At 44.4% G+C, this 23,502-nt stretch overlaps 1 protein-coding gene across 2 annotated transcripts in view; it reads left to right on the forward strand.

Annotated features, from left to right (window-relative positions):
• The window catches only part of LOC143766610 (oocyte zinc finger protein XlCOF8.4-like), a 72,914-nt gene that overhangs the window by 21,206 nt on the left and 28,206 nt on the right, over window positions 1-23,502 (forward strand). For both annotated transcript variants that reach the window (XM_077254413.1, XM_077254412.1), the window contains exons 3-7: window positions 18,477-18,623; window positions 18,753-18,932; window positions 19,016-19,139; window positions 19,219-19,316; window positions 19,515-19,605. In XM_077254413.1, coding sequence (XP_077110528.1) covers window positions 18,546-18,623; window positions 18,753-18,932; window positions 19,016-19,139; window positions 19,219-19,316; window positions 19,515-19,605 — 571 coding nt within the window. In that variant the 5' untranslated portion in view covers window positions 18,477-18,545. The remainder of the gene's footprint in view (window positions 1-18,476; window positions 18,624-18,752; window positions 18,933-19,015; window positions 19,140-19,218; window positions 19,317-19,514; window positions 19,606-23,502) is intronic.

A 23,502-nucleotide genomic window follows, 5' to 3' on the forward strand; every position in this document is an offset into this window, starting at 1 on the left:
ACAGAGGAAATATGTAAGGCGGCCACCTGGTCATCACCTTCAACCTTCTTTAGACACTACCATCTATACCTAGCCTTTTCTCTGACTTAACCTTCGGAAGAAGGGTTCTGCAGGCTGTGGAAACTCCCTAAGCAACAATCTGTGCAATTCTCTCTGTGGTGCTGTCATGGGGGACTGAGAAAAGACATAGTTACTCACTGATAACAGTGTTTCTCAGAGCCAATGACAGCACCCGCTTATTTCCCCCCTCATCACGTGTGCGATGAGCACATTATATTATACGAAGTGTGTGTTTCATATAGACACGGTGTACACCTGTTAAGCATTATGTTAAAAGTGTCTATTTTTTATTGCCACTAACCTGGAGGACCTCCGATGCTCTGTAAACCAAACTGATGCAGGGGAGAGGTACCACCCTTTTATCCTGTAGGTTTCCTGTCCCTGAAGGGCGGATCCCCTCTCTCTGTGGTGCTGTCATGGGCTCTGAGAAACACCGTTATCAGTGAGTAACTATGCCTTTTTTTTCACAAAAATGATTTTTCGCCCCCAATATATTATTTTCCCAATGGTAACAGGAGAAATTTGACCCCAAACGTTGTTGTGCAATTTGTCCTGAGTACACTGATACCCCATATGTGGGGGTAAACCATTGTTTGGGCGCATGGCAGAGCTCAGAAGGGAAGGAGCGCCATTTGATTTTTCAATGCAAAATTGTCTGGAATTGAGAGAGGACGCCATGTCTCTTTGGAGAGCCCCTGATGTGCCTAAACAGTGGAAACCCCCAAAAGTGACACCATTTTGGAAAGTAGACCCTCTAAGGAACTTATCTAGACGTGTGGTGAGCACTTTGATCGCCCAAGTGCTTAACAGAAGTTTATAATTTATAACAAAGACCGACTTTGCAGATACATTCATAAATGTACCACTCCCTTCTACAAAAAGTTCCCATAGCACTTTGAAGGGGAGGAGGTGGGGCAAACTCCCACATAAATATTATCCTATAAACTTAACAAGAACATGATACCCCTTAAATAAACATGATGTCATCAATTATAAAGAATATAAACTTTATTAGTATAGTACAGCAATTTTTTTTAAATACCAGTAGTCCAACAATAGAAGTGTTTGAGGATCGGTGAATGAACAATGGATAACTCCAGCAAAACCCCCATTCAGCAAATGTAAAGGTGCAACCCAAAACAGCACATAATGTAATGCTCGGCTGTATAGGGCATAAGGGGCTTCTGAGATGTGGGGATAGGTACGGATAATACTATCCTGGACTAATACATAGTTACCAATAAGAAGTAAAGGCCAGTAATCCTCTCCTGTCTTAACCCACCCATATTGCACTTAGCCCATTCAGTAAAAAGATCTATCTATATAAAGTGCCGTACGTTTTGCTTACCCATATGTGGTTTACTGCTGGGTACATCCATCAATTAGCCCCGACACGTGTTTCGCGTGCTGAGCTTCCTCGGGGGGCTGTGTGGATTATGGTAAAAATTGGGTCTTATATGTCCCTGCTGCATCTGTGTCTAATTGCCGCTCAGATTTGTGCGGTGCATGGGGGCGGGTCTTCCCGCCGGTGCCACGCTCCTTCCGGCAATCTCAGCGGCGCACAGATGGGGAATAACGTTCCCGTGACGTCAATGTTCTGTGCGCCACTGTTAGAGATGCCTTTTGGAGCGTAGCCAGACAGGGAGTCCACCGCGCATGCGCACCACCGTCGCGGCCATTTTGGAACAGGGAAAGCTGCTGGCAAACAGCAACGAAGGATGAGACACATTGGGAGCTCACTAATGCAGGTACAATTATAAACAATTCCAGAGAAAACATGCAAGACATCAGATATTTAAATGTACAACAGTAATTTCTCTGATCGCCCATGACGGCACCACGGAGAGAGGGGATCCGCCCACCAAGGACAGGAAACCTACGGATAAAAAAGGCGGTACCACTCTCCTGCATCAGTTGGTTTCCTGTCCTTGATGGGAGACCTACGGACTTACCAGTTCGACGTTGGAATTCCGGGGCCAACCAGTCCGATTCAGGCAGCTGGGGTCCCTCTGCCTCGGCTAGGGTGGTGACCCGAAGCGCCACCGCTGGGAGCCAGGGGCGACAGGGTGTGCGGGGGAGGTGACAAGGAGTCGCGGTCACCTCCCCAGGTAAGATGCAGCAGCGGCAACATCCAGGGGGGTCCCTCTGTGGTTGCGGGAGGTGCAGCGCGACCCTCCCTGAAACAAGCATGAGTCTGCACGCTGCACCGCCATCGGGCGTGCAGAGGAACGCGCTACAAGGGCTGCATAGGACCGGGGGCGCCGGTCAGCAGCGCCATAGCTGCTTCCCGGGCGCCATCTTGAAAGTCGGCGCATGCCCGGGATCCAAACTGGTCTCGCGAGAGCTCGAGCGCTGAGCGCGGTCTGCGCAGGCGCTGACGGGGCGCCGCTCGAGAGCGCGGTCTGCGCAGGCGCTGAGGGGCGCCGCTCGAGCACTGAGCGCGGTCTGCGCAGGCGCTGACGGGGCGCCGCTCGGGCGCTAGGAGCGATCTGCGCAGGCGCCGGCGGTGGGCGCCGAGCTAATGCAATACGCGGCTCCTCTCCGTGGACAGCGCAGAAGCGGCGGGAGAGTTTAAATATAGGAACCAGGACACCAGCAAAGAACGCCAAAGGTCCCAGCACAGTAAGGAGTCCAGTACGGCGTCGGGGAAGAAGCCAGAGGCAGACAATCCCCAACCGGTATTTATGGGTCCTGGAGGTGGTAAGTGGATCTTCGTGAATGTCAGAGACAGTAAGATTGTTATTTGTCTCTTATAGGGGAGGAAAAGCGTATGTAAAACTAAGCACAAAAGTTGCGCCATCTGTAGAGAGGATCTTCCACCTACATGGGATAAGAGACTATGCAATACTTGCATTCAGCAAACTTTATCCGAAAACCTTCCTGGGTTTGCAACAGACCTTAAGAGCCTGATTAAAGAACAAGTAGAGGACACCTTCAGATCACTAAAAAGTGGGAAAAAAAGGAGAAAAACCAGACTCAGGTCCCCATCTCCCATCTCAAAATCAGGAAGTGATAGTGAGGGTTCAGTGTCCTTCAACTCCTCCACCTCATCTTCATCATCTACTTCTTCCTCGGGGGGACATAACTGTTTCCCTCTAGAGGATACTGATGGCCTCATAAAAGCTGTGAGAAGTACCATGGGTCTGGTAGACTCCCACCCTAAAAAATCGGTACAAGACATAATGTTTGGGGGCCTGGAACAAAAAAAGAGAAGAGCTTTCCCTCTTAACGAAGCAATAGCAGCCTTAATTAAGAAAGAATGGAAGAAGCCTATGAAAAAGGCTCTTTTAACGCCTAAAAGAAAATACCCCTTCGAGGAGGAATCCTGCTCCTTTTGGGAGAAGGCCCCCAAATTAGATGTAGCGATCGCTAAGGCCTCAAAAAAATTTTCCCTCCCGTTCGAGGACATGGGAGTCCTAAAAGACCCTATGGACAAAAAGGCAGACGCCTTTCTCAAAGGTGCCTGGGAGGCAGCGGGAGGAGGCCTGAAGCCGGCGGTAGCGGCAGCATGTACTTCACGCTCCCTGATGATTTGGCTGAACCAACTAGAGGGCCAATTAAAGGGGAAAACTTCCCGGGACTCAATGCTGGACACACTACCTGTAATGAGAGGGGCCGCGGCTTTCCTAGCTGATGCCTCGGCCGACTCTATCAGGCTATCCGCCAGAGCAGCAGGGTTTGCTAATGCGGCCAGGCGCGCCCTCTGGCTTAAGAATTGGCCAGGCGACCTACAGACGAAAACAAAACTGTGTACTATCCCCTGTGAAGGAGAATTTCTGTTTGGTTCCACCCTGGATGACATCTTGGAAAAAGCGGGGGACAAGAAAAAATCCTTCCCCCCTCTGGGTCTCCCCTCTTATAGGAAGCCCTTTCGGAACAAGAGGTTTTTCCGTAGGAACTCGGGGAGAAACCAGGGGAAATGGGAAGATAAAAAGAACAAAAATAAGGGGTTTATCTTTAATAAAAACCTCAATGACAACAAAAAACCTTCACAATGAAGGTTCGCCCCAGGTGGGGGGGAGATTATCTCTCTTTCTCCCAGCCTGGGAAAAGATTACCTCAAGTCGATGGATACTAAACATCATAGAGTCGGGACTGAGATTAACATTCAAGAGGTACCCCCGTCCCTCCTTCAAGATAACACCCACAAGATCCTCGGCAGAAGAGCAGTTGACGCTAGAAAACGAGGTTGTCGGGTTAGTAAAAAAATGAGTACTACTGGAAGTTCCCCCTCAGGAAAGAGGGCAAGGGTACTATTCCCCTCTTTTCCTGAGGAAGAAGCCAGATGGTTCCTTCAGGACCATTATCAATTTGAAAAACCTAAACAACTACCTAGAGGTTCAAGCATTCAAGATGGAAACAGTAAAATCATCTATCAAGATGCTATTTCCTCAAAGCTTCATGGTGGTCCTGGACCTAAAGGACGCATATTATTATGTCCCAATACACAAGGACCACCAAAAATTCCTCAGACTGGCAGTCCACATCCAGGGAGTCCTAAGTCACTTCCAGTTCTCAGCTCTACCATTTGGTTTAGCAATCGCCCCGAGGGTTTTTACAAAGTTGGTGGCGGAGGTAATGGCGCACCTCAGGGAAGAAAATACCCTGATCGTACCATATCTGGACGACTTCCTGGTGATGGGCTCCTCCCCGCAGCATTGCAAGAGTCAACTAGACCTAGTGACTCATTCTCTAAAAAATCTAGGTTGGCTAATAAACCTAGAAAAATCCAGACTGGTGCCTTCTCAGGTTCAGGAGTACCTAGGTATCACTCTAGACTCCAAACAAATGGAATGTCGGCTCCCAGAGACCAAAATACAAAAGATAAAAAGTTTAGCGTTAAGAGTACAATCTCTTCCCTCCATAACACTCCATCAGGGCATGTCCCTATTAGGCTCTATGACCTCTTGCATCCCGGTGGTCCAGTGGGCCCAACTACATTCAAGAGATCTCCAATGGCAACTACTGTCAGAGCAAAACCTTCTAGGAGAACATTTAGACGGGCGGTTAACATTGTCTCCTCGCACCAATCACTCTCTGACTTGGTGGACATTGCAGGAAAATCTTTCCCAGGGAGTCCCATGGGTAATCCCGATCTCGAAGGTCCTAACTACGGACGCAAGCCCCTCAGGGTGGGGGGCTCATCTGGGCGACCTAGTAGCCCAGGGCATTTGGTCTCCGTCCCTTGCAAACAATTCCTCCAATATGAAGGAACTCCTGGCAGTGAAATTTGCCCTTCAGGAATTTTTGGGAGTCCTTCAATCTCACCATGTAAGGGTGATGTCGGACAATCAAGTAGTAGTATCCTACCTAAATCATCAGGGGGGTACCCGTTGCAAAAATCTAATGGAAGTGACCAGCTCAATCCTTCAAATAGCCGAGAGCAACCTTCTATCCCTGACAAGCCTACACATAAAGGGCGTAGACAATTACAAGGCAGACTTTCTAAGTCGTTCCAGCCTAAAACAGGGGGAATGGGAACTAAATCCAGTGATATTTACTCAGATCACAAAAAAATGGGGGGTTCCCAAAATAGATCTCTTCGCGAGCCATTTAAACAAAAAAGTAGCCTCCTTCTGCTCCCTATCTCCCTTGGGAAACCCAGTAGCTGTGGACGCTTTCCTGATTTCTTGGGGTCACCATCTGGTCTATGCATTTCCTCCTCTCATCCTGATTCCAGCAGTGCTGAGGAAGATTCGGGAGGACGGGGCACTGGTCATCTTGATTGCCCCGTTCTGGCAGAAGAGACCTTGGTTCTCATGGATGAGGAAAATGTCAATATCCGACCCGTGGGTATTACCAGACCTCCAGGATCTGTTATCGCAGGGCCCAGTCTGTCATCCGCAAGTCAAGAACTTGCACTTGACAGCTTGGCTCTTGAGAGGAAGATATTAGAAAACAGGGGGTTCTCTTCGGGTGTAATCTCAACTCTGTTAAAAAGTAGGAAGCCGGTTACAACAAGACAGTACGGCAAAATATGGAAAAAGTTTGTCTTCTTCAGGTGCAAAAATAGGGAAGGAGATTCCCCTTAATTCCATATTAGAGTTCCTACAAAAAGGTTTGGAGATGGGTTTAGCCACCAGTACCCTAAAAGTTCACGTGGCAGCATTAGGAGCATTATTCAATTTTGACTTAGCTTCAAATAGGTGGGTCTCTAGATTCATCAGAGCAGCAGGAAGATCGAGGCCTCTGCCAGTGAAAGTGGTTCCACAATGGGACTTAAACTTGGTCCTTAAAGCCCTGACTAGTCCACCATTTGAACCATTACACAAAACTTCAATAAAAAAACTTCTCTCAAAACCGCTCTGTTAGTCGCCCTCACCTCTGCCCGTAGGGTTAGCGACTTACAGGCTCTATCAGTTAATTCCCCTTACACACAAATTTTAGAGGATAGGGTCATTTTAAAAACAGACCCAGCATATCTCCCGAAAGTGGCTTCGAAATTTCACAGGTCTCAAGAGATATCTCTCCCCTCCTTCTGTCCCAACCCTACAAATAAGGAGGAACAAACATTACATACTCTGGACGTAAGAAGGTGTCTCTTACAATACCTAGAAGCCACTAGAGAGAGTAGGGAGGATTCCTCTCTGTTTGTGTGTTTCCAGGGTCCCCGGAAGTGGAAAAAAGCTTCTAAAGCCACCATAGCAAGATGGATCACGGACGCCATCAGTCTTTCATACTCGGCAAGTGGGATGTCCGTTCCCGGGGAGGTTAAGGCTCACTCGACAAGGGCAGTGGCGACTTCCTGGGCGGAGAAGGCTGGAGCTTCTATAGACCAGATATGTAGAGCTGCTACCTGGTCCTCACCATCCACATTCTATAGGCACTATAGATTGGACCTAATCTCTTCCTCAGATCTTACCTTCGGTAAAAGGGTTCTGGAAGCAGTGGTCCCTCCCTGAATGTACTATCTATGCAATTCTCTCCGTGGTGCCGTCATGGGCGATCAGAGAAAAATATAGTTCTTACCGATAACGGTATTTCTCTGAGCCCATGACGGCACCCGTACATTCCCTCCCTTCACTTATGGGTGTGCACATTTAAAGAGTGCCATAGTCTATTCATAGTCTACTTTTAGTTAAAGTCACGCGGTATCTTACTAGGCTAAACAGTTAAAAATTACAAATGCCTTAGTAGTCTCCCATCATTCTCTATGTAAACAAACTGATGCAGGAGAGTGGTACCGCCTTTTTTATCCGTAGGTTTCCTGTCCTTGGTGGGCGGATCCCCTCTCTCCGTGGTGCCGTCATGGGCTCAGAGAAATACCGTTATCGGTAAGAACTATATTTTTTGGAATTACAAAAGAAACATTCTCCACGAAGTCCGTGTCCACATAATTATACTGGATCAGATAACATGGAATTCGAAGACCCTGCAGTGCCAATGGTGAAAGGTTCCATTAGTCATCCTCTTTACTAACTATTCAGTCAGCCAAATGTCCATTAGACGAATATATTGACACAGAATAAGACTGGGCAATATTGGAAAACTGTAACTAAAGAAAAAAACATAAATTAATCAATAAAACCACAAATAACAGATAAAAATTAAAAAAGTGGAAAACGGGGCAAAGGAAAAGTGATTTTATATTAAAACACACCTATAAAAAGGGGAACAAAGGACAATTTTTCATTGAGGCCATTCGGGGTCATGGTCCCCAATGTCACTATCCACCGGCATTCCAGTTGTGCTAGCGTACGCTTCAGATCCCCACCCCTAATGCCCGAATGGACCCAATCAATCCCCCGTATTTTAAGAGCATCTGGATTACAATCATGATGTAACCTAAAGTGTCTCGGAATGGTTTTCAACTCCGAGACATCGTCGGCATCCCAGGCAGCCATAATGTCTCTGACATGTTCTCGGGCCCTAACACACAGAGCTCACGAGAGGTGAGACCTACATAAATTAGGTTACAAGTACATACCGCATAATAAAGTACATGGGTGGTACTACATGAAATGTAGCTCATAATCCGGTACTCCCTACCTCCACCCGCCGCCGAGAACACAGTGGCCCACACGATATTCCTGCATGCCTTACAGGAACCACAGGGAAAGCATCCCCACCTCTGATGTCCGGATCCAAACAAACTAAGGGGGGCTGAGACATAGTGACTCCTTACCAGTTGGTCCTTCAGACTCCTCCCCCTTCTAGCCATAAGAAGAGGTCGATCTGGTAGAATTCTATTTAAGGTAGGTTCTGTTTTCAGTTCTGACCAATGTCTCTGCAGAATCTCCCGAATATTATCCCATTTGTTGTTAAATGTAGTGATGAATCTAAGTGGCTGATCCCTCTTAATGGGAATGGAGGGTGAAAGATCTGCAGAGTAATTGATCTCTTGGGGCCCTCCTGGCGCGAAGATAACCCTTCTTGATATCCCTCCTGCTATAACCCCGATCCAGGAAACGAGAGATCCCGAGCCTGACTCTCAAAGACCTCATCCGTGGAGCAAATCCTTTTCATTCTTAGAAATCGGCCTGTTGGTATAGCACGTATTGTGGATCTGGTATGTGCTGAGGTGGAGTGTAGCAGGGCATTGACCGACGTCTCTTTATGGAACACATCGGTCTGTACTCTGCCACCCTTACATCTGTTGACCTTGATGTCCAGAAAGTCAATGTCACCTACAGCTACCCTGTTCTTAAGGCGGATATTACGATTGTTCTGATTTAGTCCACGGATGAAGTCCAAGAGGACAGACTCTGGGACCTGCCAAATCATGAACACGTCATCAATGTACCGGTACCAGCACTGCACATGGGAGGCGGCGCACATGCCCTCCCCAAAAATCTCCCTCTCCCGGTTTCCAAGAAAGAGATTAGCGTACGAGGCCGCGCCCTTGGCAGAGCCGCGGTTCTGGAGGAAGAACCGATCTTTGAACGTGAAAAAATTGTGTATCAGAATGAATTGAAGTTATTCCAGGATCAGGGAACGCAGTGAGGGATCAAGGTTACTCATGCCCAAGAAGAACTCAACCGCCTCTAACCCGTCACCATGCTTAATGCTAGTGTACAAGGATTCTACATCAACTGTTGCAAACAACATGTCTGGTTCTAAGGTGAGGCCATCGAGTTTCCTCAGGACGTCCGTAGTGTCCCTGACATAGGAGGGGAGCGACTCAACCAAGGGATGCATGTAGGGTTCAATGAACTTACAAATGGGGTCGCATAACCCGCCTATGCCAGAAACAATCGGACTCCCCAGGGGTTCCACTGGGTCCTTGTGAACTTTCGGCAGCAGATAGAAGGTAGGGACCACCGGATACTTGACAATCAGGCCCTCAAACACCCTCTTAGATATGATGCCCAGTGTCAGGGCCCAGTCCAGGATCTCGAACAAATTTCTAGAGAAACTGGACAGTGGGTTATGTGATCGGGAAGTATAGGACTCCTGATCTCTTAGCTGATGAAATGCCTCCCTCTCATACTTATCCGCTGGTTTAATTACAACATCACGCAGAGATCTCAACTCCTTGAGAGCTCTCCTTTGTGCCACTGTCAAATTGTCACCCCTTTTGTCACTTGGGATTTTTTTCAAATCCTCCAAAACAAGTTTTATTGAAAATGTCAATCTGGGGACATAGGGAGAAGGGGGGAAACGTGGTACATCTCGGTGCAACGGAAGCAGGAAAGGTACCTGTGGCAGGTGGATCACTTTCTACTGTGAGTTCCTCCAAGGCAGCAAGTGCCTGTTGCTCTAAGGTTGTGTCCAAACTGAGAGTATCCATATGTTTAGCATGTAATTTTCGCTGGATAACCTTCCTCAGAAACAGCTGTGTGTCCTTCATAGCTGCAAAATAATTAAAGTTATTAGTCGGAACTAACGTTAATCCAATCTAATTGATCCTTAGACAACACATGATCTGATAAATTGATTACCTATAAATTATTAGTAGATTTAGATTTTCTCTCCTGGGATTGGGGTGGGGTAAAGCGTTGCTTATTTTTCCCTTCCCGATTTCCAAATTTGCCCAATCCTAGTCTTTCAGTAAGAACACTATTGGAATGACTGCTGCCGGCCGGTTCTTCATCCATAGAGGATGCAGAAGAAAAGGAGTTACGATGAACCGAGGATTTGGGCTGAATAGCCTGTCTTTTCCTCCATCTATATACATGGTTGTTTTTAAAATCCAGCACATCTCTCTGGTACTTCTTAGTCTTGGATGCAACTATTTATTTTTCCCATTTTTGGAATTCCCCCTCAAGTTCTTCATTGAGTTTTGTTTTGGCTGTCACCGTAAAGGGATAAAGGTGCTGAATAAGGTCTCCTGTAGGGAACCAATTTCATTCTCCACCTCCTGTAAGAAAGTCATGTTTGATTTGATCAATAATTCCATATAGCCTTTAGAACAATTCGAAGATGGCTCCTCCCACTGTTTAATAAGGAGTTCGTCCTCCATGGTAAACGATGGAAAAACCTGTATACTTAGACCTCTGGGGATTAGACCCTTGGCAATGTACCGCTCTAAAAAAGCCTTGTTCCACCATAGGCGTGTTTTTTTTGGTTAGCAAGTATTTCAATTTAGTAACAGAATCCTCTGTTTCCCTTGAATTAAAAACCACAACTGAGTCATCACCGAATACCTCATCCAATTTGGTGAGCCATTTTTTTTCCCGGGCTCTATGATCCATGCGATCGGTTGGAAAAGCTGTGAAAATACACAGTAACAAGATTAATTTATAACACAGACCGACCTTGCGGGTACGTTCATAAATATACCACTCCCTTCTACAAAAAGTGCCCATAGCACTTTGAAGGGGAAGAGGTGGGGCAAACTCCCATATAAATATTATCCTATAAACTGAACAAGAGCATGATGCCCCATAAATAAACATGACGTATGGGCGCACGGCAGAGCTCAGAAGGGAAAGAGCACCGTTTGACTTTTTCAATGCAGAATTGTATGGATTGAGATCGGACATCATGTTGCGTTTGCAGAGCCCCTGGTGTGCCTAAACAGTGAAAACCTCCCAATTCTAACTCCAACCCTATCCCTAAGACACCCCTTACCCTAATCCTAAACCTCACCACACCCCTAACCCAAACACACTTCTAACCCTAATCCCAACCCTAACCATACCCCTAACCCTGACACACCCCTAACCCAACCATAAACGTAATCCAAACCCTAACCCCAACTTTAGCCCCATCCCTAACTTTAGGTCCAACCCTAACTTTAGCCCCAACTCTAACCCTAAGGCCAGGTTCATATTGCGTTGGTGTAGACCATTTAACGCGTGCGATAAATGGACTGCACAATTCTAGTGCCTTTTCTAAGATCGCGTTATGCGATCGCGATGGCACAGAAGCTTCACCTGTGCTAGCAGTGACAGACCCGAAAATGCTGCAGCCCGCGTCCGAGGGTCTGTCACAGAATGACGGCACATCGCTAGCGCATGCCGATTATGGTATGCGTCGGCGATGCGCCCAATAATAGGGTTAATGGCAGCGTTAACTGACTGCGTTATGCCGCGGTGTAACTCAGTCCGTCTAACGGACTGCCGTAACGCAGTGTGACCTCAGCCTAACCCTAATGGGAAAATGGAAATAAATACATTTTTGTATTTTATTATTTTTCCCTAACTAAGGCAGTGATAAAGGGGGATTTGATTTCCTATTTATAGCGGGTTTTTATAGCGGGTTTTTATGTTTGGCAGCTGTCACACACTAAAAGACGCTTTTTATTTCAAAAAATATTTTTTGCGTTCACATTCTGAGAGCTATAATTTTTCCATATTTTGGTCCACAGAGTCATGTGAGGTCTTGTTTTTTGCGGGACGAGTTGTCGTTTTTATCGGTACCATTTTTAGGCACATTACATTTTTTGATCACTTCTTATTCCGATTTTTGTTAGGCAGAATGAACAAAATACACCAATCTATGAATTTCTTTTGGGGGGGGGGTGGGGCGTTTATACCGTTCCGCATTTGGTAAAATTTATAAAGTAGTTTTATTCCTCGGGTAAGTACGATTACAGCGATACCTCATTTATATCATTTTTTATGTTTTCGTGCTTTTATATAATAAAAAAATATATATAATTAACCCCTTACTGACATCGGACGGGATAGTACGTCCGATGTCAGCTCCCCTGCTTTGATGCAGGGCTCCGCGGTGAGCCCGCATCAAAGCCGGGACATGTCAGCTGTTTTGAACAGCTGACATGTGCCCGCAATAGCGGCGGGTGAAATCGCGATTCACCCGCCGCTATTAACTAGTTAAATGCCGCTGTCAAACGCAGACAGCGGCATTTAACTACCGCATCCGGCCGGAAATGATGGCATCGCCGACCCCCGTCACATGATCGGAGGTCGGCGATGCTTCTCCATTGTAACCATAGAGGTCCTTGAGACCTCTATGGTTACTGATCACCGGTAGCTGTGAGCGCCACCCTGTGGTCGGCGCTCACAGCACACCTGATTTTCTACTACATAGGAGCGAACAGCAGATCGCTGCTATGCAGCAGAGGCGATTGAGCTGTGCCTGCTTCTAGCCTCCCATGGAGGCTATTGAAGCATGGCAAAAGTTAAAAAAAATGTTAAAAAAATAAAAAAAAATATAAAAGTTTAAATCACCCCCTTTCGCCCCAATCAAAATAAATCAATAATAAAAAAAAAATCTACACATATTTGGTATCGCCGCATTCAGAATCGCCCAATCTATCAATAAAAAAAGCATTAACCTGATCGCTAAACGTCGTAACGAGAAAAAAAATCGAAACGCCAGAATTACGTTTTTTTTGGTCGCCGTGACATTGCATTAAAATGCAATAACGGGCGATCAAAAGAGCTTATCTGCACAGAATTGGAATCATTAAAAACGCCAGCTCGGCACGCAAAAAATAAGCCCTCAACCGACCCCAGATCATGAAAAATGGAGACGCTACGAGTATCGGAAAATGGCGCAATTTATTATTTATTTTTTTTAGCAAAGTTTGGAATTTTTTTTCACCACGTAGGTAAAAAATAACCTAGTCATGTTAGGTGTCTATGAACTCGTAATGACCTGGAGAATCATAATGGCAGGTCAGTTTTAGCATTTAAAGGCACAGATGATTGGCCTCGGGGAGACCAAAACATCCAACACCGCGGAGACACCATCACGTGTTTCTCAACGCAGTGATCCAGAACACTGCCCCCATCCCTTATGGGAAATATGCAAATGCATGTGGGATAGCTGCGGAGACACCATCACGTGTTTCTCAACGCAAGCAGTGAATAGCCAGGCCTTTCCCCGGGAAGGAACAACCACGGGAAGGGCAGCATCCAATACAGGAAAACCACCTATGCCAAGCATGGTATCCATCCACAGACAGCTGTTTCGGGGTGTTTGCCCCTCATCAGTGTGGAGTAGGAATCTGGCTATTAGGAGCAGTGCCTAGTAAAAGGCTGTAAAGGCACAGATGATTGGCCTCGGGGAGACCAAAACATCCAACACCGCGGAGACACCATCACGTGTTTCTCAACGCAGTGATCCAGAACACTGACCCCATCCCTTATGGGAAATATGCAAATGCATGTGGGATAGCTGCGGAGACACCATCACGTGTTTCTCAACGCAAGCAGTGAATAGCCAGGCCTTTCCCCGGGAAGGAACAACCACGGGAAGGGCAGCATCCAATACAGGAAAACCACCTATGCCAAGCATGGTATCCATCCACAGACAGCTGTTTCGGGGTGTTTGCCCCTCATCAGTGTGGAGTAGGAATCTGGCTATTAGGAGCAGTGCCTAGTAAAAGGCTGTAAAGGCACAGATGATTGGCCTCGGGGAGACCAAAACATCCAACACCGCGGAGACACCATCACGTGTTTCTCAACGCAGTGATCCAGAACACTGCCCCCATCCCTTATGGGAAATATGCAAATGCATGTGTAGCATTTAGTGAACCTAGCAAAAAAGCCAAGCAAAAAACAAGTGTGGGATTGCACTTTTTTTGCAATTTCACCGCACTTGGAATTTTTTTCCCGTTTTCTAGTACACGACATGGTAAAACCAATGATGTCGTTCAAAAGTACGACTCATCCCGCAAAACTTAAGCCCTCACATGGCCAAATTGACGGAAAAATAAAAAAGTTATGGTTCTGGGAAGGAGGGGTGTGAAAAACGAACACGGAAAAACGAAAAATCCCACGGTCATGAAGGGGTTAATAGAATATAATATAATAGAAAAAAAATATATTTTTGCATAACTTTATTCTTTGGGCTATAACTTTTTTATTTTTTTGCTAATGACGCTGTCTGTCGGCTAATTTTTTGCGGGACAAGATGACATTTTCGGCGGTCTTTTTGATTGAATGTTATTCCACTTTTTGTTTGGCGGTATTATGATAAAGCATTGTTTTTTGCCTCATTTTTATTTTTTCACGGTGTTCACTGAAGGGGTTATCTAGTGGGACACTTATAGGTCGGGCCGTTATGGACGTGGCAATACTAAATATGAGTACTTTTATTGCTTTTTTTTTTTAAATTTACATAAAGAAATGTATTTATTGGGACAATATATAATATTTTTTCAATTTATTTAGGATTTTTTTTTTTTTTACACATGTAATTATTATTTTTTTAACTTTTTTTCTTTGTCCCAGGGTGGGAGATCACTATGTAGTGACAGATCGCTGATCTGACACTTTGCATTGCACTGTGTCAGATCAGCGATCTCACAGGCAGTGCTGCAGGCTTGCCAGCACCTGCTTTGAGCAGGCGCTTGCAAGCCACCTCCCTGCAGGACTTAGAAAAAGCCCCGCGGCCATTTTGGATCCAGGGCCTGCAGGGAAGAGGACAGAGGAGAGGCTCGGAGCAACGCGATCACATCGCGTTGTTCTAAGGGTCTCAGGGAAGAACGCAGGGAGCCCCCTCCCTGCGCGATGCTTCCGTATGCCTCTGGAACGCTGCGATTAGGGTTGAGCCACTTTTACTTTTTTAGGATCGAGTCTGGTTTCCCGAAACCCGACTTTTTCAAAGTGAAATCGTCCTTTTATCGCGCAAAGTCGGGGATCGACCGAAACACGAAACCCAATGCAAGTCAATGGGGAATTTTTCTCTCTCTCTCTCTCTCTCATATGGCGGTTATAATCCCTGTGACGCCGCACAAAGCAAGCCGGATCCTATCTCATCACACTCCTTCATTGGCTGAAAAATGGCAGGGAAAGCGTCATACGAAACGTGACTTTGGCGAGAAGATTGCCGACCGCATAACTGATCCCACGCTGGGATCGAGTCGAGTTTCACGAAACCCGACTTTACTAAAAGTCAGTGATTTTTGAAAATATCCGATCCGTTTCGCTCAACCCTAGCTGCTATCATGTTAATGTGCCAGATGTCAGCTGTGGTAATCTATTAGAGGCACCTTTTCAAGCAAGCGCTTTGCCTGGCTCTTCCCACTTGCTCTGTAGCGGAGACAAGTGGGGTTAATACAGGTCCTTCTCAAAAAATTAGCATATAGTGTTAAATTTCATTATTTACCATAATGTAATGATTACAATTAAACTTTCATATATTATAGATTCATTATCCACCAACTGAAATTTGTCAGGTCTTTTATTGTTTTAATACTGATGATTTTGGCATACAACTCCTGATAACCCAAAAAACCTGTCTCAATAAATTAGCATATCAAGAAAAGGTTCTCTAAATGACCTATTACCCTAATCTTCTGAATCAACTAATTAACTCTAAACACATGCAAAAGATACCTGAGGCTTTTAAAAACTCCCTGCCTAGTTAATTACTCAAAACCCCCATCATGGGTAAGACTAGCGACCTGACAGATGTCAAGAAGGCCATCATTGACACCCTCAAGCAAGAGGGTATGACCCAGAAAGAAATTTCTCAACAAATAGGCTGTTCCCAGAGTGCTGTATCAAGGCACCTCAATGGTAAGTCTGTTGGAAGGAAACAATGTGGCAGAAAACGCTGTACAACGAGAAGAGGTGACCGGACCCTGAGGAAGATTGTGGAGAAGGACCGATTCCAGACCTTGGGGAACCTGAGGAAGCAGTGGACTGAGTCTGGTGTGGAAACATCCAGAGCCACCGTGCACAGGCGTGTGCAGGAAATGGGCTACAGGTGCCGCATTGCCCAGGTAAAGCCACTTTTGAACCATAAACAGCGGCAGAAGCGCCTGACCTGGGCTACAGAGAAGCAGCACTGGACTGTTGCTAAGTGGTCCCAAGTACTTTTTTCTGATGAAAGCAAATTTTGCATGTCATTCGGAAATCAAGGTGCCAGAGTCTGGATGAAGACTGGGGAGAAGGAAATGCCAAAATGCCTGAAGTCCAGTGTCAAGTACCCACAGTCAGTGATGGTGTGGGGTGCCATGTCAGCTGCTGGTGTTGGTCCACTGTGTTTCATCAAGGGCAGGGTCAATGCAGCTAGCTATCAGGAGATTTTGGAGCACTTCATGCTTCCCTCGGCTGAAATGCTTTATGGAGATGAAGATTTCATTTTTCAGCACGACCTGGCACCTGCTCACAGTGCCAAAACCACTGGTAAATGGTTTACTGACCATGGTATTACTGTGCTCAATTGGCCTGCCAACTCTCCTGACCTGAACCCCATAGAGAATCTGTGGGATATTGTGAAGAGAAAGTTGAGAGACGCAAGACCCAACACTCTGGATGAGCTTAAGGCCGCTATTGAAGCATCCTGGGCCTCCATAACATCTCAGCAGTGTCACAGGCTGATTGCCTCCATGCCACGCCGCATTGAAGCAGTCATTTCTACCAAAGGATTCCCGACCAAGTATTGAGTGCATAACTGAACATTATTATTTGATGGTTTTTTTGTTTGGTATTAAAAAACACTTTTATTTGATTGGTCGGGTGAAATATGCTAATTTATTGAGACAGGTTTTTTGGGTTATCAGGAGTTGTATGCCAAAATCATCAGTATTAAAACAATAAAAGACCTGACAAATTTCAGTTGGTGGATAATGAATCTATAATATATGAAAGTTTAATTGTAATCATTACATTATGGTAAATAATGAAATTTAACACTATATGCTAATTTTTTGAGAAGGACCTGTATTTGTGGGGTTGATGTCACCTTTGTATTGTTAGGTGACATCAAGCCCACGGCTTAGTAATGGAGAGGTGTCTATAAGACACCCACCCATTACTAATCCTATAATTGTATGGTAAATACACAGCCAGACTAAAGTCCTTTATTTGAAAAAATTACACAGACTCCTTTATTAATCTCAGTTAAACCCTACTTACTGCATCCCCTAATGTCAGCGAAGCCCTCATTCTGTTGTAATAAAAATAAAATAAAAAACCAACAATATACCATACTTGTCTATCGTTCTGTCCCACGCCGTAATCCATGTCTGGGGGGCTAAATAGTTTTCAACCTTCACGGTGCCAAGATGCAACCGTCCCGGCTGATAGCGCAGCATCATTCACCAGCGGTGACATTATCGAGGCCGGGCTGAACTTCAGTGACCTCAGGACCGTGGGAAAATGCCAGTGATGATGTCACTCTGGTCAATGATGTTGCGCTCTCAGCATCTCATTCACCAGTGGTTTTCAGCCGGGGCAGTCATATCTTGGAACTGTCCAGGTTGAAAACTAGCCCCCAGACATGGATTACGGCGTGGGAGAGACCAATGGACAGGTATGGTATATTGTTTTTTTTTTTATTTTATTTGTATTACAGGAGATCGAGAGCTTCGCTGGGATTAGGCGTAATAATAAAAATGGAAAACTGTGTTTAGTTTTATTTCAAGTAAAAGACTTTGTTCTGGCTGTGCCTTTATTCAACATGTAACTATAGGATCAAACATGATCGCGCCTCTCCTCCATCCTCCTCCCTGCAGGCCCTGGATCCAAAATGGCCGCGGGGCTCCTTCCGGCTCCTGCAGGGAGGTGGCTTGCAAGTGCCTGCTCAAAGCAGGCGCCGGCAAGCCTGCAGCACTGCCTGTCAGATCGCTGATCTGACACAATGCAATGCAAAGTGTCAGATCAGTGATCTGTCACTACATAGTGATGTCCCACCCTGGGACAAAGTAAAAAAAATAATTATTACATGTGTTAAAAAAAAATAAAAAATCCTAAATAAATTGAAAAAAATATATTGTTTCAATAAATACATTTCTTTATGTAAATAAAAAAAAAACAAAACAATAAAAGTACTCAAATATTAACCCCACTTGCCACCACTACAAGGCAAGTGTGATGAGCCGGGTAAAGCGCCAGAATAGGTGCATCTAATAGGGCAGCTTCGGGCTCCTATTGTAAGGCTGGGGGCCTATATCAATGACCTCTTACCAGCCTGAGAATACCAGCCCCCAGCTGTGAGCTTTAGCAAGGCTGGTTATCAAAAATGCCGTTGATTTAAATAATAAATCTCATATGTTTCCCTTATTGTCTCATTCTTATGATGTTACATCGGCTCATCTTCTTCTCATTCAGTTCTCTACAATATCGGATCCTCTCTGTGAAGATCTACTTAAGAAAATTTTCCTGATTTACCCATCAAAGATGGATATGGACAGAGACAAGATGGCAGAGAAAATATTACACCTCACCCTAGAGATCCTCTTCCGGCTTACTGGAGAGGTGAGAGATTCTGATGACGTCACATTACATCATTCTTATCTATGGGAATAACAGATGGACAGAACTGGAGAGGTGAGGACTCTGGAAATGTCTGTAGTGAGATTTATTAATGTGTCTCTCCATAACCAGGATTATACAGTAGTGAAGAAGACCTCTAGTGAGCGCTGTCAGGACCCTGTGTCTGAGGGTTGGGGAAGACCCCTGAGCCCAATCACGGGGCCTCAACCTCACCCCCTGATATATGTGGACATCAATGACCAGAAGATCCTAGAACTCACCTACAAGATGATTGAGCTGCTGACTGGAGAGGTGACACTGCTGGGAATGCTGGGACATTATACAGTAACGCTATGAAGGGATTGGGGAGATGACGGTATCATTGTATGTGTCAGGTTCCTATAAGGTGTCAGGATATTGCCGTCTATTTCTCCATGGAGGAGTGGGAGTATTTAGAAGGACACAAAGATCTGTACAAGGACGTCATGATGGAGGTTCCCCAGCCTCTCACATCACCAGGTAATAGGACTAAATACACACGGCCTATAATTATCTGTATGTAAAGAATGAATTCAGTCCCTGTATGTGTTTCCTCCAGATCTGTCCAGTAAGAGGACAACACCAGAGAGATGTCCCCGTCCTCTTCTTCCACAGGACTGTAAACAAGAAGATCCCAATGTTCCTCAGGATCATCAGGTAGATGGAGGGAAGGTGTCATGAGATCTCCCCTATGATGTGTAGACGGCTGTGAAGGTCTTGTGCTCAGTCTTGTTTTATCCCCAAGTATTGTATGTTTTATACTTGTGTAATGAGAATGGTGGAGATGGCAGGATTAGAGCTGATCATAGATGTGACTTCTCCATCCGTCTGTGACTTTTACAATATTTGTTTTAGGGTGAAGATCTGACCCATATTAATACTACAGAGACATATGTGAAGGGTGATGAGCGGTGTAAAGAGGAGATTCCTACATACGACTACCCAGGTGAGTAGTAACCACTAAATACAGAGAAGTCACAGATTCTTCACAGTTACCGGCTGTGGCTGCTTTATCGGTGGTGTAGTCCGGCCATATTACCATGATCGCCATTTTGCCTCTAGACCACATGTATTTTGACATTTTTGTATGTAATATTTACTAAATAAATGAAGTGTTTTAGAATGATTTGTGAGACCTTGTGCTTACTCCATGATTTTGCAAGTATAGTGCTCCATATAGTATAATGCACCTCCATAGTCATCCATATAGTACAATTCACTTAACATAGTATAATGCACCCCCATAGTTCTTCATATAGTATAACGTAATCCCCATAGTCCTTGATATAGTATAATGCAGCCCACATATAGTATAATGCAGCCACCACCCTACAGAATATAATGCAGCCCCCTCAGAGTATGATGCAATCACCCCTCAAAGAATATAAATATAATACAGCCCCCCACAGAATATAATGTAGACCCGAATAGAATATAATACAGCCCTCCTCCCTACAGAATATAATGCAGCCCCAACAAAGAGTATGATGCAATCATCCCTCATAAAATCTAATACAGCCCCCATAGAATATAATACAGCCCACTTCCCCATAATATATAATGTAGCTCCCATAGAATATAATGCAGCTTCCCCCATAGAGTATAATATACCCCCCATAGTATAGAACACGGCCTCCCCATAGAATATAATATACCCCCCATAGTGTATAGCAAAGCCCGCATAGTATATAGCACAACCCGCATAGTATATAGCACAACCCGCTTAGCAGATAATACAGCCCACGTAGTAGTATACAGCACAGCCCACACAGTAGTATACGGTACAGACCACGTAGCAGTATACTTAGGCTGTTACCATGAGGGATTTTACTTATTTCTCCACTTATCCCCTGGTATTCCACTAGTTTGTTCCTTGTCCTATCCTGTATTTTTCATACTATGTATTTTGACATTTTTGTATGTAATATTTACTAAATAAATGAAGTGTTTTAGAATGATTTGTGAGACTTTGTGCTTACTCCATGGTTTTGCAAGTATTATATTCGGGAGTACTCTCACTCAAATAAATTCCTTTGATAATTATGATGGGAAAGTGATACCGTCTCACTCTTGGCCACGATGTGATTTAGTGCTTTATGACCCATTAAGTGAATATATGGAGCACTTTGAGGAGTGTATTATGCTATATGGGGGAATAAGCAGTGTATTTTAATATATGGAGGACTATAGGGAGTGTATTATACTATATGGAGGACTGTGGTGCACATTATAATATATGGAGGACTATGGGGTGTATTTTACTAAACAAGTAAAATGCTGCATATTCAGATTGTTTTTGCTGGAACAAAAATCATTGTTCTCAGCAGCACAAAGTGTAAACTGTAGATGTGCTGCTGATAACATGATACTGTATGGTGATCTGTTAGTGATCATTCTGTCCCATCATTGTTCCTCAGCTGGTGGAAAGAGGCCAGAAAACAAGCGTTGAACAACTTCAGTATGGTCGATCACACTCATTTAGCGGCCTGAACTCAGGGAATGTAAATACAACCAAAATGCTTCTGTGTGATGTGCAATATGTTAGCATTTGGGGCCCCATTTTAAACTTTGCCTAGGGCCCCACTTTGCCTAAAACCGGCCCTACCTACAAGTGTACAAATATATTATACAGTCACCATGTGACAAATGGGCCTGTGTGACTTCAAATGCCAGGGCTGAATTTTAGTCCCAGTCCGGCCCTGCTGCAAACATATTATTTTCTGGTTAGCCAATAAAGGTATCGCTCCTAGAATACTTTTGTCATCATTGGGCAGAAAGTATTCACATTGATTGTACAATAACAGCAGAGTTTCCCTTTATCCTGAAATTTCAATTTCTTTTAGCGCCAACGAACTTCAAGGAAGATTGTGATAAACTACATAAAATCCATTACATCTGTGCCGTGATGTAGCTCTGAGCTGTGCGCGGCTGATTGCTGTAATATACATTTATTCACGCCTGCAGGAGATGTGTTGGCTCGAGCCCTGGTTTCATGGCTTCACTCCATGTTATAAATGACATTCTGTTTTCCATCCTAAGGAATTCAGATTACTGCACAATCTCTCCTGAAATCGGGAGCAATATTATTTTCTCTAATCTTCTGGTCAGGACTCATAGTAGCTTCAATGGTCCACCATAAATGAGTGCAACTCCGGTTTAATGTTGAAGTTCTTCCCTCGCACATACGTTGTTGTTGGGAATGTAACATATAATAAAAAAATGTTTTTTTTACCTGTTCATTCTGTATGATAGTTTAATTGTGGTGGGATTGATCTGCCTCACTTATGTGAGTCTGTAACTCCCTGATAGTCTTTAAAAAAAATGCTCTCCATTGATACCTAGTGATGAAATCCGTCTTGTGGTTTTTCTAATTAATGAGATTCTCGTGCTCTAGGGCGGGGCTGTGTGGTGCTCTGCTTTCATATTCATCTGTATTGGTTCATGCAGGGCTGTGGAGTCGGGGAGTCTGAGTCGGAGTTAGTTTTGGTTGGAGTCGGTAGAAATGTACCGACTCCGACTACAGCTTTAAAAAAAAGTATTAATATTTTATAATTGAACTTTCATATGAATTTTATAAATGTTACTCAAATATATATGTTCTATCAAACTATGAACAACAGTGATAAGCAGTTCTGCTGGAGATGGAGACATTTCTTACTTCTTGTGTGTCACTGTTCTCCACTGCCATTATCTAATCTTATACTTGGTTAACCTCATGCTTCCCCAACCCCCCTACTTACAATGTATGAAACTGAAAGTGAAAATGTGTTGCATATTCTTAGTAGTAAAGCTCCTCCTCTAGACTAGATGTTTACTAGGTGTGCGTCTTCCAAGCATCTCACAGCTGCTACTCAGAAGAGGAAGACTGTAAGAAGTGTTATCCTTTCAACAAACTTTGCATCAGACTGTGAGTACATGAGGAATAACAGTATTACTGACCACTATATCAGTTGTACGACCTGGCAATAATTTTGTACAATTGTTTTATTGTCATTTGGATTGTGAATGCAGAATTAAAAACCTGAGAATGTCAAAGAAGTGTCACATTAAATCAGCTGTATTTGAACATTTTACCATCACTCAAGATAGAAAACATTATGTCTGTCAGTGTATGACAAATGATCCAGACGAAAACAAATGCTGTGAAGCCAAGATCAGTGCATATTCAGGCAAATATAAAAATGCTCCTACCAGAGCTTCTAATCTAAAGAAACATTTACAGCGCTTTCATCCAGAAGTACTGAAAGCAGTGGATGAGAGACTGCATCCAAACCAATGAACCAGTGCCCAGCTCTTCCAGCCAAACAAAGGAGCAGAGAACTTTGCAGCCATCAGTTGCAAGATATTTTGTCAGTGACAAAGTTACTGTGACAATGACAGTAGATACATTTAAAAAACAGATCATAGAGCTTGTTGTAAAGGATAGTGTGCCTATTTCATTATTTTCACGACCAGCTTTTATGTGTCTAAATGGGGAAATGGCCCGCAAGCTTGGTGTTTCTCTGGAGAGAGAGTATTAGAAAACTAGTAACCGAAGAAGCTTTTAAACAAAAGGAAGAACTTAGAAATCGTCCCTTGAGAGTTTTTTTGTTTCTTAAAATGGATGCCTTCACATGTCACAGAGTGAACTATTTTGCCATCAATGTCCGATTTGTTTGTGACAAAAATGAAATAGTTACCAAGACATTGGCAGTAAAAGACACCAAAGCTCATCACACCAGTGAGTTTCTCCAGGTCTTGGTGGAAAAGGTTCTGCAAGACTATGAACGTAAAAAAGAGCAAGTTTTTTCTGTCGTAACTGACAATGCTTCAAATATGATAAGTACTATTAAGCTAATGAATG

The sequence above is a fragment of the Ranitomeya variabilis genome, chromosome 4, assembly GCF_051348905.1.
Source record: "Ranitomeya variabilis isolate aRanVar5 chromosome 4, aRanVar5.hap1, whole genome shotgun sequence".
Lineage (NCBI taxonomy): Eukaryota > Metazoa > Chordata > Amphibia > Anura > Dendrobatidae > Ranitomeya > Ranitomeya variabilis.